This window comes from Odocoileus virginianus, chromosome 28, assembly GCF_023699985.2.
Source record: "Odocoileus virginianus isolate 20LAN1187 ecotype Illinois chromosome 28, Ovbor_1.2, whole genome shotgun sequence".
Lineage (NCBI taxonomy): Eukaryota > Metazoa > Chordata > Mammalia > Artiodactyla > Cervidae > Odocoileus > Odocoileus virginianus.
The window spans coordinates 20,269,680-20,286,833 of record NC_069701.1 but is presented as its reverse complement, the minus strand read 5'-3'; the positions used below and the strand labels follow the sequence as shown (position 1 = coordinate 20,286,833).

Genomic DNA, 17,154 nt, shown 5'->3' with positions numbered 1-17,154 from the left:
TCATCCAAATAAAGATCTTCTGTCCTTAGCAAATAGATGTGAACAGAACACTAGATTTTGAATTGGACTTTAGTTGCAGTCATGTCTTTCTGTACTTGTTCTGTGATCTAAACTTACTTGCCCTCCCTCACCTCCATTTTTTAGATCTAATACTCTGATTCTCTGACCCCTTTCTCTTAAATCCTATTTCATGTTTACTTTTATCACTTCCAACAGCTTGGTTCTGAATTGGTGGAGACGCCGAAAAGCCCGAACCAACTCTGAAAAGCTATACAGTCGATGGGAGCAGGATCATGACCTTGAAACTTTTGGTTCTCTTGGGTTATTCTATGAGTATTTGGAAACAGGTAATTTTCAACCTCTGCCTTGAAACATGAAAGAAACTGAGTAAAATAAGTGTTTTTCACCTCTTAATATTTTTCCTACCTTGCACATAGTAGGTGTTCAATAAATCATTGGATAGTGGATGAAAAGATTAGTGGCTAAATATGGAAAAAAATTGGCTCAGTATTTCTATTTTCCCCAAGTATAATGCAGGATGAAATTTAGTTTCAAAACAGCAATCTCAGATATTTTCCTATCAATTTAATGTTAATATGATATATTCTGCTTTTTTTTTTTGTATGCTTTGGTGATTGCTCAGAGAGGGAATACAATGAAAAACATTACTAGAGTCTGACATACATTTAGTGTATATCCTTTTTTCAGGCTGAAAAGAATGAAGCTAAAAGTAGATATGCAAGGGAAAACCAAACTGGACATAAGAAATGCATAAAGTATTCTAAGGATTGAAGAGAGGTTGGGATGAAATTTTAAGAGAGAGAACCCCAGAACTGACTGTGGAATCTACTTAGAGTGTTTCCTCTCAAATGACCTTCTCTGCTGTTTTGGTGAAATTAAAGAGGACAGTTTTCCCAGCTTATTTTCGTGGCCCATAAAAGTCATGGTAGAATAAAGGAGATGACCTGAATTTGTTACTGTTTCTCCACTGAAATACGTACATATGATACCTGAATTAAAATAGGTATATTTGGGCAAATAGGAAGATGTCTACAGTTATAAAACTAGGTAGTCCTTGATTTGTGGACTCATAAGGCTGTAATTTTTAAATAATTGTGTATGTTTCAAGTGAATTTTTACATAAATGTGTCAGAGGTTATAACTGAAAGTAGAAGATGAAATCAGTGTTTCATAACAAGATTAATTATTGAGACCCAACTAAGAGTTAATTTATTCTTATTGGTTTACATACTGTATCTCTAATCTTAAAACATTCTACAGAACAGTCATTATTCACTGCATTTTATTTGAAAGAATACTGAAGCTTGGAAAAGTTATTTGCCATGGGCCACAGAGGTTATAGGTAAAGATCTGAGATTTGAACCTAGAAATTCAAGCTGTTTCTGCATAACACTTCACCTTAATTTTCTGTTTCTTGGTTCAGTAGAGAAGTTAGGAAGGAGGCTGTTTGTTCTCTTGGATTAGTAGATGAAAAGACTGGTGCTAATGAGAAAGTATTATGAGAAATCTTGAAATCCAGAAACACTCAAGAAATATCTAAAAATAGAGGACTAGTGGAAGATTCCTTTTTCTTTTTTCCTATGGTGGAAAGTCATCTTTGTATTATTGTTTTTTGGTTCTCTCCTGTGGGAAGTACAGTCTTCCAGCTACGTGGATTCTTTTACCCCAATTGCTGATGGAAAGAAAAGAAGAAACATGGAGAAATAAGACAACACTTATATCGGTGTTAAGCCTTAGTGAGGAAAGACAGTAAAACATACTCAGAAAGATGTCAAGTTAGTACAGAGGACGGTACCTTAAAAAATACCTCATTCTGGGGTATCTGTATTTCCTTTGCTCACATGCAACTTATATATATTTCTGATGTTTATATGGTTCATTTTCTGATTTATTCTCAAATATCTTGTTTATACTACCTTCTCCTCTGTTAGCATCTTCAAATCTTAAATAATGCATTCATTCATAAGGCTTATAGTTGAGTACTTTTATATACTCAGAACATACAAATGAGTCAGTAATTATTTCTGATCTTAAAAAGTACATAGGTTAGCAAAATAAAGCTTGATTACCCCACAGATGTGCCAATACCAATATAAATACTAGACTAGCAGACCTAAACATAGGCCATAATAATAAAAGACTGTGTTTTATGAATAAGAAGACTATCTTATCTAATAAGAATAGATGCTTTTTTCAGACAAGCAGATCTTAAAAGAAACAGCAGGGATAGAACTGAGCTGTGCATGACTAATTTCTCCTTCCTGTTCTAGTAAGCAATAAGTCACTGTGCTTCCTCTAGGAAAGGGGAAGAAGGCAGCTGGAAGGAGGCCTGGAGGGTTTTGCTTTTGTAGATCCCTTCAAAATGAAGGAAGTGGCAGGAGTTAGGGCGACTGTTCCCTTTTCCCCTCCACAATGATGAGTTTGTGAATTTGTCTTTTGTCCCCGCAGTTATCCAGTTTGGATTTGTTACATTATTTGTGGCCTCTTTTCCTTTGGCCCCTCTTCTCGCGCTCCTGAATAACATAATAGAGATTCGAGTGGATGCCTGGAAGCTTACGACTCAGTACAGGAGACCTGTAGCTGCGAAGGCTCATAGCATAGGTGTTTGGCAAGACATTCTTTATGGAATGGCTGTCCTTTCTGTTGCAACTAATGTAAGTAGACCTATTTCAGTGGAAACTGTACTTGATGATTTTTTTCTTGTGGGTAGGGAGATTGTGAATAATGTTTAACTCAATATTTACATTGATTTCATCATTGTGACCTTCATAAAGACAAAACATCCCTAAACTTTTACTTGCTAAACAACACAGACAAATCTGTGACATGCAAACTCTTAGCAATACAAGGAAAATTGTAAAACATGCTTATTAAAATACCATGATGCCCATACCACCTGAGAAAGTAGAAAATAAGTAACAGTATAAAGAATATAAGTAATATAATTAAAGCTTGATTATACATAAAGTTATGTAGTACAAATAGAATATACAACATTTACCTGTTATTTTTATGGAGTACTTATTAAAAATGGTCATAAAACTGAATTCCCAAAAGCTGAAATTTTACAATGCATATTCACATACAATAATGGTATAAAAAATGAATTTGATAATAAGATAGCCAAAAAAGAAAATTTAGCCACTTAATATTCATGCTTCCAAGAAAGCTTATTGCACAAAGAAGAAATAAAATTGAAATTACAAGAACTTAATTAAAATGAAAACTCATACGAATCTGCTAAAATCATATTTATAAAAAGTGTATACCAATAAATGCTTTTATTATTGAAAAGAAGGAAAATATGAACTGAGCCTATTATATGAAACTAAGAAAAAATGTAAAACTAATCAATAGAAAGTGGTAAGAAAGAAAGAATAAAGGTATATGCAGAAATAATCACATTAGAAAACAAATAAAAGGTAATATAATTGCTAAATAAATCAAGAGTTGGTTCATTGAAAAGATAAACAAAATTCTGACAATCTCAAAAAAAAATTACAATGTACAGTGAGAAAATTATAAAAATGCTATATATATATTTATTCTAATACATTTTAAAATCTGTTTCAAATTGTCACTTTTTTAGAAAATAAAACTGCCAAAATGTGCTCAGTAAGTGATATAAAACATGAAATGTACCAGTAGCTATAGAAGCAATATTAAAATATTAATTAAATATTAATAAAATTTAAAATCAATAGAACATTTAAAATTAATAAAAGATTAAAGTATTAAAAATCTGTCACTAAAAATGTAGATGGCAGAGCAAAATGATTTTAAATTGACTCATCTTACCTAAAGGGAACATGATATTTACACTATTCCAGAGCTTAGGAAATGATGGGAAAAATACCATTCCTACGGAATCAAATACTGAAATTAATTGCACTGAACAATGGGAAATTTACCAATACATGGTCTTCTGTTTCTCCATTCCTCATTCCCTATACACCCCCTGCCACACATACACAGAGTCTGCCCTATCTTATGAAATTGATCCAGGCAAGTAAAATTTGGTTAAAGAGAGTAGAACTGTATTATGAAACAGTAAGAAATGTGAGAAATAGCGAGGCAAGATGGAAAGAGACAGATACAGGTATGGTGTTTTTGGAAACAAATAGTGAGGTGAAAATTTCAATGTAACTCTTTCTAGCTATGAAATCTTGTAATACTGATCATACACCATAAGTGAACTATTTCATGTTTTAGGTCAAAGACTCATATGTTAACATGATTAGTAATAGCATACTAGTAATTTTGCATCCTTAAGGCACAACGATCTGAACAATATGCAAGTCAGACTTTGATAAAACTGCATTATTAGCTCATGATTTTCCTCTTGCTTTGTCCTTTAGGCTATTATTGTTGCATTTACATCGGACATGATTCCCCGTTTAGTTTACTATTATGCCTACTCAGTAAACGAAACTTGGCCTATGAGAGGTTATGTCAATAACAGCCTGTCAGTATTCCTCATAGCCGATTTTCCAAACAACACTGTACCTTCGGATAAACGAGACTACAACACTTGCAGGTTTTCTCTTGTTTTCATTTTGCTTTTTAATTGTATTTGTTAAGTTCTCTGTTTTCTTCATGTCTTAACAAAAATTTACTTGGGGCCGTAAAATTCTTGGATAAAGTACATCAGTTCTAAAATCCACACATTGTATGGTTCTGATTTGAAAAAAGTAGAATACTCAAAAGTAAGAGAATACTATTGGTAAAGATAATGTCAATTTTGAATTGTTTCTTATTTTCTAAATTTATTGGAAAAATTTTATCCAGCAAATGTCCCCCTGATTCAAGCTTTAATGTCTATAGATCACACAGCATGGTCATAGTATATGTGCATTCAATCTACTTGAATTTAACTATGTGTCCTCAAACAGAGAGAGAGGAAAAGAAAGAACAATATAGTTGGTCCATTAGCCATCCCATCTGAAAGGTTTCTTCAATGTAGGGAGTGTGAAATTAGATTTGTAAACCTGTTGTTTTCACACTCTGTGTCTCATGAACTGTGAGGATCTTTTTACTTTAGGATTTAAAGATCATTTATACATATACACACACATATATGTGTGTGTGTGTGTATATATATGTGTGTGTGTGTGTTTATATGTGTATATATATGTGTGTATATATGTGTGTATATATATGTATACACACACACACATATGTGGTACATCAAAGCTTTTAAACTTAAACCTTAAACCAACTGCTTCATCTGGGATTCCAATAAAAACAGCAATATCTGTTTTTGTCTACCTGCAACACAGGTAGACAAAAACGTTTTAATATTCCATATTTTTTATTTGTTTTTGGCTGCCCGCGGGCTTTCTCCAATTGCAAGGGGGACTTAGTCTGTAGCTGTGGTGGGCTTCTCATTGCAGTGGCTTCTCTTATTGCAGAGCATGGGCTCTAGGCACGCTAGCTCTGTAGTTTTGGCACACAGGCTTAGCCTCCATGGGGCACGTGGTAACCTCCCACACCAGGGATAGAATCTGTGTCCCCATTGATGAGGCAGACTCCCAACCACTGGACCACCAGGGAAGTCCTATTCCATATTTGTATAGATAAGAATCATAACAAGTGTCAGATTTCTTGATGCTATCACTTCCTAGCCGGACAGAATCTTTGAAGAACATCGATATCTAGACACATTATAGAAAAGAAATGAACTCACAAATTGAATACCAGGGAAACCCCCGAAGGATAATAAGTAACACAAAAACAATGCCGCGTCATGTAAACCAAAAGAAAACAGAGTTTCAAGCAAATGAGAATGGCCGACAGTGTCGAGTTCTATTCGTCACATAAAATAAGATGTGAATTAAAATGTTCCTTCAATTTAATGACCAGAGACGCTTGGTGTTAGTAGAGTGATGGTAGAATTAAGTTGTTAAGGAATAAGAAGAAAGGGAATGGAATTAAAAGAGCATATTTAGCTAACTCCTGAGAAACTTGTGTTCATGGCAAGAGAGAAGTTTCACTTGTGTCTCCTGCTATATCTATACTATACATTAGTAACATATGGCTTTGATTGTTATCTGTATAGGAAAGATAAATGTTTGGTAATAGCAGTTATTTTCCTTTGACTTGACTTTTGTGGTCAACTAAAAGCGTCAATTAAAAGGGACACTTACTCCATGGAAGGAAAGTTATGACCCAGCTAGATAGCATATTAAAAAGCAGGGACATTACTTTGCCAACAAAGGTCCATCTAGTCAAGGCTATGGTTTTTCCAGTGGTCATGTATGGATGTGAGAGTTGGACTGTGAAGAAAGCTGAGTACCGAAAAACTGATGCTTTTGAACTGTGGTGTTGGAGAAGACTCTTGAGAGTCCCTTGGACTGGAAGGAAATCCAACCAGTCCATCCTAAAGGAGATCAGTCCTGAGTGTTCATTGGAAGGACTGATGTTGAAGCTGAAACTCCCAATACTTTGGCCACCTCATGTGAAGAATTGACTCATTGGAAAAGACGCTGATGCTGGGAAAGATTGAAGGCAGGAGGAGAAGGGGACTACAGAGGATGAGATGGCGGGATGGCATCACTGACTCGATGGACATGAGTTTGAGTAAACTCCAGGAGTTGGTGATGGACAGGGAGGCCTGGCGTGCTGCAATTCATGGGGTTGCAAAGAGTTGGACATGACTGAGTGACTGAACTGAACTGAAAAGGGTCTCTTACAAGAAACAATATGAATTTATGCTAGGTCTCTTTGTTTGAAGTTGTAGCTTATTTTTTGCATTGACTTCCATTTTTTCAGATACAGAGATTACAGAAATCCTCCTGACAGTGAGGACAAATATGTTCATAATATTCAGTTCTGGCACGTCCTTGCTGCCAAGATGACCTTCATCATAATCATGGAGGTAAGCTTTTCTTAACTTTCATGCCAGTAAGTCTCTTTTCACCCTTCAGGCATATATTTCTAAGAGTATCTGTTGAGCAGAAAATTAGCATTATCTCAGTAGAGTATTTTGAAGGAAGTATTTGTTGTCATAAAAAGTAAGTTAGGAATAGTTTAAGTACAGCAGATTGCCTGTTATTCCTTGCTATTGTTTAAGATACCAAGGTCACAGAAAAGAAAAATTAAGACCTCTTCCCTTGAGGTCAGAGGACCCACCAATTTTACTGACTATATGTACCAGTTCCAGTAGCTACAATAATAGCTTTCTACATTCAGCCTTATTATTCACCCTTGACAAACAGATCTGACAGTCAGCAAAATTAAGTAGTTGGTTTAAAGATAATCAGCTAATATTAAAGCTGAGTTTCAATGCCAGATGTCTCACTGCCAAACCTCCACTCTTCCCACTATATTACATTTCCTTCCTTGTAGTATAATTATGGATATAAGACAAGAGAACCAATACAGAGAGGTGTTTAAACCAAGGGCCACAAATCATGAGACATTAAGGCCTATAAGGAAGAGATAAGTAAATGTAGGGCTTCCATGGTGGCTCAGTGGTAAAGAACCCGCTTGCAAATGCAGGAGATGCAGGTTCAATCCATGGGTTGTGAAGACCTTGGAGGAAGTAAGTGACAACCCGAGTAGAAGTAGGGGCAGCCCATGGAGTAAGAGTCTGGCAGGCTTCAGCCCATGAGGTCACAAAAGAGTTGGACACGACTTAGCGACTAAACAACTAAGAAATATAAGGCACTTATTCACTTGATTGTTGTTGGTGGTGTTCAGTTGCTAAGTTGTGTCTGACTCTTTGCGACTCTTTGCCATCCCCATGGATGGCAGCACAACAGGCTTCCCTGTCTTTCTCTATCTTCTGGAGTTTGCTCAAACACATGTCCATCAAGTTGGTGATGCCAGGCAACCATTTCATCCTCTGTCATCACCTTCTCCTCCCCTCAATCTTTCGCAGTATCAGGGTCTTTTCAAATGAGTCAGCTCTTCGCATCAGGTGGCCAGAGTCTTGGAGCTTCAGTTTCAGTATCAGTCCTTCCAATTAATATTCAGGACTGATTTCCTTTAGGATTGACTGGTTTGATCTCCTTGCACTCTCAAGAGTCTTCTCCCAACACCACAATTCACAGGCATCATTCTACGATGCTCAGCCTTCTTAATGGTCCAACTCTCATATCAGTACATGACTCCTGGAAGTATCATAGCTTTGACTAATGGGACTTTTGTTGGCAAAGTGATGTCTCTGCTTTTTAATATGCTGTCTAGCTTTGTCACAGCTTTTCTTCCAAGGAGCAAGTGTCTTTTAATTTCCTGGCTGGAATCACCATCCACAGTGATTTTGAAGCCCAGTCTGTCACTGTTTCCACTGTCCCCCCACCCCATCTCTTTGCCATGAAGTAATAGGACTGGATGCCATTATCTTAGTGTTTTTTGAAAGTTAAGTTTTAAGCCAGCTTTTTCACTCTCCTCTTGCACCTTAATCAAGAGGTTCTTTAGTTCCTCTTTGCTTTCTTTCATTGGGGTGGTGTCATCTGCATATCTAAGGTTATTGATATATCTCCTGGCTCTTGATTCCAGCTTGTGAGTCATCCAGTCTAGCATTTTCCATGATATACTCTGCATAGAAATTAAATAAGCAGAGTGACAATATATATACAGCCTTGATGTTTTCCTTTTCCAGTTTTGAACCAGTCCATTGTCCCATGTCTGGTTCTAATGGTTGCTATTTGACCTGCATACAGGTTTCTCAGGAGGCAGGTAAGGTGGTCTGCTATTCCCATCTCTTTAAAAATTATTTACAGTCTGTTGTGATCTGCACAGTCAAAGGCTTTAACATAGTCAATGAAATAGAAGTAGATGTTTTTATGGAATTTTCTTGCATATGGATGTTGGCAATTTGCTCTTGGTTCCTCTGCCTTTTCTAAATCCAACTTAAACATCTGGAAGTTCTTGGTTAACATCCTGTTGAAGCCTAGCTTAAAACATTTTGTGTATTATCTTACTAACGTGTAAAATGAGTGCAGTTGTGTGGTAGTTTGAACAGTCTTTGGTGTTGCCCTTCTTTGGAATTGAGTGAAAACTGACCTTTTCCAGTCTTGTGGCCACTGCTGAGTTTTCCAAATTTGCTGGCATATTGAGCGTGGCACTTTAACAGCATCACCTTTTAGGGTTTGAAATAGCTCAGCTAGAATTCCATCACCCGCTAGTTTGTTCATAGTAATGCTTCCTAAGTCCCGCTTGATTTCACGCTCCAGGATGTCTGGCTGCAGGTGTTCTCACATACTGCTGAGGCCTAGCTTGAAGGATTTTGAGCATTAGTAAAGGCCAATAATAGGCCAGATAAGTCTAAGGCAAGAAAACGCAAGTTCCAATCAGTTTTTGTTTAATTTTGTTTTTATCGAGGTTATGTATATAATTTAAATCTATTCCCCCCTCAGATCTTTATGAATTTGTCACTTTCATTCCCACATTTTCCATCAGTGTTTTAGATCACCTTTCAGCCTGATAAATTACAAAAAGAATTCTTTTGAATTTTTGTTTTTATTTATCTATGATTTTCACTACAGGTTCTGATTCACCATCATTCTAGGAGTTTAACTTCTCTTGTATTAAATACGGTATTTTCTGCAATCTATGTTTTTCCCATTCTCAGATTACTAGTTTATTTAGATGAAGCACATCTTTTATTAATTTTCTGATGAAAATGGGCAATTTTTGAGAACTTGAATATTAAAGTTGCTTCTTTTTCTCATAGATGGTTAATTGGTATAGTATTCAAGAGTAGAAGTCATTTTCCCTGAAAAATTTTGAATCAACTTTATTTAGGTATTCCTAAAATTTTAAGGCATTGCTCTATTTTCTGTCAGCTTCCAGTGTTGCTATAAAGACACAATACCATTCTAATTTTCCAGTCTTTATTTATAATCTGTGTATATGTCAATAAACTTTGAGGATTCTCTCACTAGACCTTCTTTCATGATCATGTGATATTGTCCAATATTCATTGTTTTGGACACTCACTAAACTCCTTGGATCTGCAAATGTTATTACCCTTTAAATTGAGAAAATTTGCTTGTATTATTTCTTTGATAATTTCCTTCTTTTCTCTGTCCTATCTTTCTGAGATTTTTCTTATTCAGATGTTAACAACTGTTTTGAAATTCTAATTATCACTTATTTTCTCTCTTATAAATAGTCCAGTTTGTGTCTTTGTCTTATTATGCTACTGTTCTCTTATTCCCATAATTCTATGTCCTCTTAGATATCCTAAATGGGCAATAGATCCTATTTGTCCATTTCCATCTTACTCTTCCACGTTAGAGTCTTCCTTACGCATTTGTTGTTCTTGGCAATCTGCTTCTATTTAAGAGCGAAGCAATGATACCTGATCATAAACTTTGTGTGCATACAGGAGGAAGATCATTTGGGTGAGTTTCACTGTAGGCTGAAAAAGGCGCCTTTTCATTTGAGACCTACAAAATTTTGATATCTATAATTGTAATTTCTCTGCTTAGGTATATTTTCTACAGGAAAAAAAAAAATCATTCAACCTCCTGCTTGTTGAGCTATTTCGTGGCTGTGTTGAGAGCCAAGAAGGGAAGGGAGAGATCTTGTGATTCAGAATGCTGAACTTCACTGAGTTGTCCTATTTTCAGTATGATGCCACATCTTCATCTTCTGCCGTCTCTGCTGTCTCTGAGTGCACAGCTTTCTGTTTTAATTTCTGCAGAAAATAAAGCACTCAGTTGCTGCCGGGCGGCGGTTGGAGAGAAGTAATACCCGAATTGTGGATGAGAGAGAGGTTCTGAAAATTCATCTGCCCCTTATACAGATTTTTAAATAATGCTCTTATTTTTAACTCCACCCACACTATGACTTCACAGTCCTTAGCACCATCTTTTCTGAACTTTTTTAATGATTCAAGACGAAATTGGCTTTTGTCTTGGTTTCTACCATCATGGTATCATCAATTGCAAATTTAAGTGCCAGCTTTCTTAACTCTCCAGTCTGTTTTCAGTTTCCTCCCTTTTTTTGTTTCTTTGTGAACAATGCAATTTATTAGTTTCTTTACAAATATTTGATTAGGTTTTCAGGAGGAAGCATAGATGAAGAGTATATTCAATAACCAAGTTCAACTGGAATCTCTATAATTACATATTTTAGTATATATTTATTTATTTGCTTAATGTTGGTTTTATAGGAAAGTTCCAAGACCAAGGACTAAATCTTCCTGCTTTTCCTTCTATCTACTGTGTCAAGCACAGTTTATTGAATGAATGAAATGATTTGTAAGAACATTTTGCTGAACATTGGATAGCTAAACAGTGTCTCTGATTTTCTTTTGTTTCCTCTAGCATGTTGTGTTTTTAATTAAATTTTTCTTGGCCTGGATGATCCCTGATGTTCCAAAAGATGTTCTGGCAAGAATCAAGCGAGAAAAGTTAATGACTGTCAAGATTCTCCATGACTTTGAACTTAACAAACTAAAAGAGAACTTGAGGTTGAGTTCTGCTTCTGATTTTGACAGGCATTTTGGTATCAAGGAAAGCAAAGCAAATCTGGCTGAATCAACAACCTAATTAACACAATGAGCAAGTGGTTGGTTGCCTGTCTGGCTTCACAGTTTATCTGGATTTGGAGCCAGAAGCCATGTGTCTTTTACCCTTCTTTTTTTTTTTTAACTCAGAGTTTTTGTACACTTTTATGGAGGCCTTTGTACAGCTTCATGGAGGTTGGAAGAACAGCTGTCTGCTTCACTGGCTGGACCCTCCCTAGATATTGGTTCTGGGATTCTATAAATGATTGTTAAATGTATGTTTGAAATCAGAATATTGGAAAATCATGGGATGTTGCAGTTTGGAATTAAACACTGGACGTCGGCTCTCCTATCGCCTTCCAGTGAGGGTGCACATTTTCATGGTCATCTTTCTTTGGGGTTGTGTTATATCTCTACCCTATCAGAGAAAGTATTGGGACAAAAGGAATAGAAGTGAAGAGGTCTACTGAGCCATATATGTGTGTGTGTGTATATATATATATATCCTGCCATTTTAGACTATGCAGATGAAAAACCAAAATCAGATAAGATAGGAAAACTTACATATTAAAAATACTAGAACGATATCATGGCAGAGCTTTGTTCTGAAATCATCCTAATTAAGGTAAACTTCCATCAGAATTCCAGATAGTCCTTCCAGGTGAACACAAAATTGATTTTTCAAGAGACTGAACATTTGGGTTTCAGTCAAGGACTAATAACTCAGTTCTTTAAATGTAACACTTTGGTAGCAGTGGTTTTAAGAATTGTCTTATCTGGGAAACAGCATTAAGAAAGTGTTAAATTAATTTGTTTCAGGTCTTTAAGTAAATGAAAGATATAATGAAGTGATTATGTCTTCTTAGTAGTTTAAGAATGCAAGACAATGTATATTGATTAACTTACTGAATTCAGTCTAAAAAAAATCGCTGAAATATTTTTAAAAACCATTTTTCTTCCACAATGCCTATTTTGCATCATGAAGCGAATCTGAGCATTAACTATTCCTGTAAGTTAGGTACAAGTCATTTATGAAATTTTATCTCATTGGTTAAAGCAGTCTCAAGTCTTTTAATGAGTTTACAACTTTTTCTATTGATGCACTGCTGTACAATGCTCAGTGCCTTGTTCCTATGCCTTTGACCCACAAAATGTGGTTGTACTATTGGTTTGATGATGTAACATCTCAGATGTGAGCTTCTTTTAGACAAATTGTTAGTTTAACATCAGTCACAGAGTTAACACCAAATGTGGATCAACCAAGTAAGAATACGGTGATGGATTTGACAGCTAAGTAAAAAAAAAGTATGTTTGTTGAATTACTTCTTTAATGCTTTAGCCTATGGCACAGGTACTCCAGTTCTTGTTCTTCTTTCTCTTAAAAATACTTACTATGTATTTTAAACACTACAGAGAGATGTTTAAATTATACAGCATTTGAATCTCTAGTTTCAAATTACACTTCAGTTTCAAAAGAATAGTGTTCTGTAATTGCACACAAAACAAGAAACCATTTAAGATTTTTTTCAAAGTAGCATTTCATTATTTGATTCGAATAGTTTTTATTAAGTTTCCAATATTAAGTATATGAGAGGTAATATTAACTAATGATCAATATTAAGCATTTAGAACTGAGGACTGTGAATTTTATAAAACCATGAGATGGTTACCCCAATATTGGCAGTAATTGGTCACCCAGTAGGTAGATTTTATGAATATTTTTGCATAATTTTAAATGTTCTCCTTAATGAAGAATGATTTCACTTGTGGAAGAGATGTACTTTCCTGCTTGAGAGAACCAGTTAGTGATACTATGAAATTAGCCCCAAATGCAGTATCTCTTTCAAATCAAACTCTGTTATTGCAGTGTTGTACATTCTGTACAGCTCATATTGCTTCCTTCCTGGGTGCTAATAAAAATAAGGAAGAGCATGGAAATTGGTTTCTTGTATATAAGCTTTAATTATTATGGCTGAAGAGTGTTTGCAGAGCTAGGTTGTAAGATAAATAAAGACAAATTTAATTCACAAGGTTATCTGTAACACTGCAATCTGAAACAAACTCAAGTGTTGAGTTTCTAGGATGTACAGAGAAACTAGCAAGGGAGGAAGTGGTTTTTAAGGTAAGTAAATAGTTCCTATGAGGTAGATATTTTCCTTTTAAAATGCTTTGTACTCACCTTCCAGTTGTCTACGAAGAAATTTCTCACATTTTAAAAGGAAATACAAGTATTGGTCACTTTCCTAAAAAATAAACAAAATCTGAAGCCAAAAAATAAACAAAATCTGATGGCAAGTTGCTTCAGACAGATTCGTCTTCTCCGCCTCGAGCTGCAGCAGAGCCGGTGCCCCTCTCGAGTTGAGCGGGGGCATCGGGGCTCCTCTTGGGTTGCAGCAGGGAGTTGGTCCTCCTCTCGAGCGGCGAGGGGGAACTCGGGGTTCCTCTTGGGTTCTAGCAAGGAAGTCAGGGTTCCTCTCAAGATGCAGTAGGAAATTAGGGGTTCCTCTCGAATTAAAAGATGCTTACTCCTTGGAAGGAAAGTTATGACCAACCTAGATAGCATATTAAAAAGCAGAGACATTACTTTGCCAACAAAGGTCTGTCTAGTCAAGGCTATGGTTTTTCCAGTGGTCGTGTATGGATGTGAGAGTTGGACTATAAAGAAAACTGAGCACCGAAGAATTGATGCTTTTGAACTGTGGTGTTGGAGAAGACTCTTGAGAGTCCCTTGGACTGCAAGGAGATCCAACCAGTCCATCCTAGAGGAGATCAGTCCTGGGTGTTCATTGGAAGGACTGATGCTGAAGCTGAAACTCCAGTACTTTGGCCACCTCATGTGAAGAGTTGACTCATTGGAAAAGACCCTGATGCCTGGAGGGATTGGGGCAGGAGGAGAGGGGGTGACAGAGGATGAGATGGCTGGATGGCATCACCGACTCGATGGACATGAGTTTGAGTGGACTCCGGGAGTTGGTGATAGACAGGGAGGCCTGGCGTGCTGCAATTCATGGGGTCGCAAAGAGTCGGACACGACTGAGTGACTGAACTGAACTTGAGTTGTGACAGGGAGCTCAGTATTCCCCTCGAGTTGCGACCGGGAACTCGGGATTCAACTCATGTTGAATCGGGCCTCATCTAGAGTGGAGGCAGGGAACTCGGGGTTCTTCTCCAGTTGCGGTGGGAAACTCGGCATTCCTCTCGAGTTGCCATGGAGCTCTAGGGGTTCCTCTTAAGATGCAAAATGGTAGTCAGTCCTCATCTTGAGTTGAGATGAGGAACTCGGGTTTCCTCAATTTGCCACAGAGGACCCATTAGTTATTGTGAGAGGGCTGAATTGAGCCTCTTAACTACCAAGTGTAGGTTGATTTTTATCAGCATGGCAGATGTTTTTATCATTCACTCACACCCATAGCTGGTTTTTTTTTTTTTTTTTCATAAATCTTCCAAAAATAATTTGAAATTTTATTCAAAATAACATTAAGTACAAAAACAAATTTCTTCAAATGTCATCTCAAATCCTTGGCTTCATCAGTTTTTCTTTGCACAAAAGAAGTAGAATCCACTTCAAAACATTACTTTTACAAGAACACATCAAGAAGGGGGTGGGGGCTTAAGAAATGGAATGCTCTCATTTTTGCTATATTTTGTGATCCCTTGACTTTAACAGTTTTCTTTTAACTAAGCCATCAAGCAAGTTATCAAGGAAAAGAAAAAGGAAAGAAGATAAACAGAAGGCTAAGATGAAGAAGGACCTAAGAGTTCTTTCCTTATGAAGAGTTCTTTCCTTATGAAACTTTGTGTATCTCTGTGGGGAGAGAGGTGTTGGCAGGTGCATGGTGCAGCTGTATGTCTTTCCTAAGCCATCTAATGAGGGTGAGAGAAAAGTCAAAGAAATTTCGAGCTAAAAGCTCTTATGTGTCAAAATAACACTTTTGATTCCAAAGTGACTTTGTAGTGTCAGGTACCCTGTGTAGCCCTGGGATCTCTGTTGATTTACTCCAATTGTGGGTAAGGAATTTGTACTACTGATTCAGAAAGTGAATCTGTTGTTGTGAAAGAACCTCTCTAATAGTTGTTTTTAGTTAGTGATAGTTATTATGTTTCCCTAGTAGCTCAATCAGTAAAGAATCTGCAATACAGGAGACCCAGGTTCAGTCCCTGGGTTGGGAAGATCCCTTGGAGAAGGAAATGACAACCCACTCCAGTATTCTTGCCTAAGAAAGCCCATGGACAGATAAGCCTGGTGAACTAGTCAATGGGGTCTCAAAAGAGTCTGACACAACTGAGTGAATAAACCACCAAAATAATTATGTGATCAAAGAGTATAAGGAAAATAGCATTGTGAGATGTACCACTGGCCAGGCTTAGAGCAGCCTGCTCCCATGAATCACTATAACAATTATTTTTTTTTCTAGATGATATTTAACCTCCCTAATTTGTGTGTGATAATTCAATCACATCAGTTATTCCAGGATTATGTGAAAATTCAGAAGACTATTAAAAACAATAGTGTGTTTCAATGTGTATGAGATACCTGCTTCCATTCCCCCCAAACTGACTAGGTATGACTTTCCTATGAATGATTCATTTTGTTAACCAAGAAAACATGTTAGCCTGACTCATGGATTGAACCCAGGTGTCTCTCTCTCTCTCTCTCTCTCTCTCTCTCTTTTTTGCAAAGAGGGTGGTATGAGGCACACAGGAAAATTTGCTCTTATGCTGTCTACTCAGCTGCTCAGTCACGTCTGACTCTTCGCAACGACCTGGACTGTGGACTGCTAGGCTCCTCTGTCCATGGGATTCTCTAGGCAAGAATACTGAAGTGGGTTGCTATTTCCTACTCCAGGGGATCTTCCCAACCCAGGGATTGAACTCGTGTCTCATGTCACCAGCATTCACAGACAGGTTCATTATCACTAGCGTTACCTGTGAAGCCCGTATACATAAATTTCATTCATCGAAAGAGATCCAGTAGAAGGAAATGGCAACCCACCCCAGTATTCTTGCCTAGAGAACAGAGGAGCCTGGTGGGCTGCTGTCCATAGGGTTGCACAGAGTTGGACACGACTGAGGTGATTTAGCAGCAGCAAGAGATTCAAATAGGCATGATGAATAAAGTAATACTTAATTTTAAGCTCCATTTTGACAAACTCAATTTATTCTTATAGTAAAATGTTGATAATAATTTTTTTCTGAATTTGAGCATCCTAAGAGGATTTTAAGTCATTTTTGGTTGTCTAGAAACATTAAAATGCATTATATGTAACATGTTTAATTCACAAAATTGCAAGTTTGTCACATTTAGCGATGCACATTCCTTGAAGAAAGAGTCTGAATGGTCCAGAAAAAATGGAGAAGGTGGTAATTTTTTTGTTGTTTTGCCTTTTTAATCTTTCCTAGTTTGAAAGGTGATTAAAATGAACAGAAAATCCCAAGAAGAAAAATAGTGTGTTGAGATATTTTACAAAATTTTTTTCTAAGTCCATCATTCCCCTAAAGAAATCCACAACAGGCTTCAGTGGAATTGTTTGGGCTACTTGTGAGATAATGCATTTCCCTTGTTTCTATCCCATATCCCTAGGAATATAGTCTATGCTGCTGCTAAGTCACATGGGAGAGGAGCTTTTGAAAATCTTCGGGGTTATTTTGGGGAGTGGGATATAAAACTGGTA

General features: G+C 36.7%; 1 protein-coding gene across 5 annotated transcripts in view; it reads left to right on the top strand.

Moving 5' to 3' along the window:
- The window catches only part of ANO5 (anoctamin 5), a 96,600-nt gene extending 82,823 nt beyond the window's left edge, over nucleotides 1-13,777 (top strand). For all 5 annotated transcript variants that reach the window (XM_070457285.1, XM_070457283.1, XM_070457280.1 and 2 more), the window contains 5 exons: nucleotides 217-347; nucleotides 2,470-2,675; nucleotides 4,380-4,558; nucleotides 6,793-6,898; nucleotides 11,301-13,777. In XM_070457285.1, the coding sequence (XP_070313386.1) occupies nucleotides 217-347; nucleotides 2,470-2,675; nucleotides 4,380-4,558; nucleotides 6,793-6,898; nucleotides 11,301-11,525 (847 nt within the window). In that variant the 3' untranslated portion in view covers nucleotides 11,526-13,777. The remainder of the gene's footprint in view (nucleotides 1-216; nucleotides 348-2,469; nucleotides 2,676-4,379; nucleotides 4,559-6,792; nucleotides 6,899-11,300) is intronic.
- The last annotated feature ends 3,377 nt before the right edge of the window (nucleotides 13,778-17,154 follow it).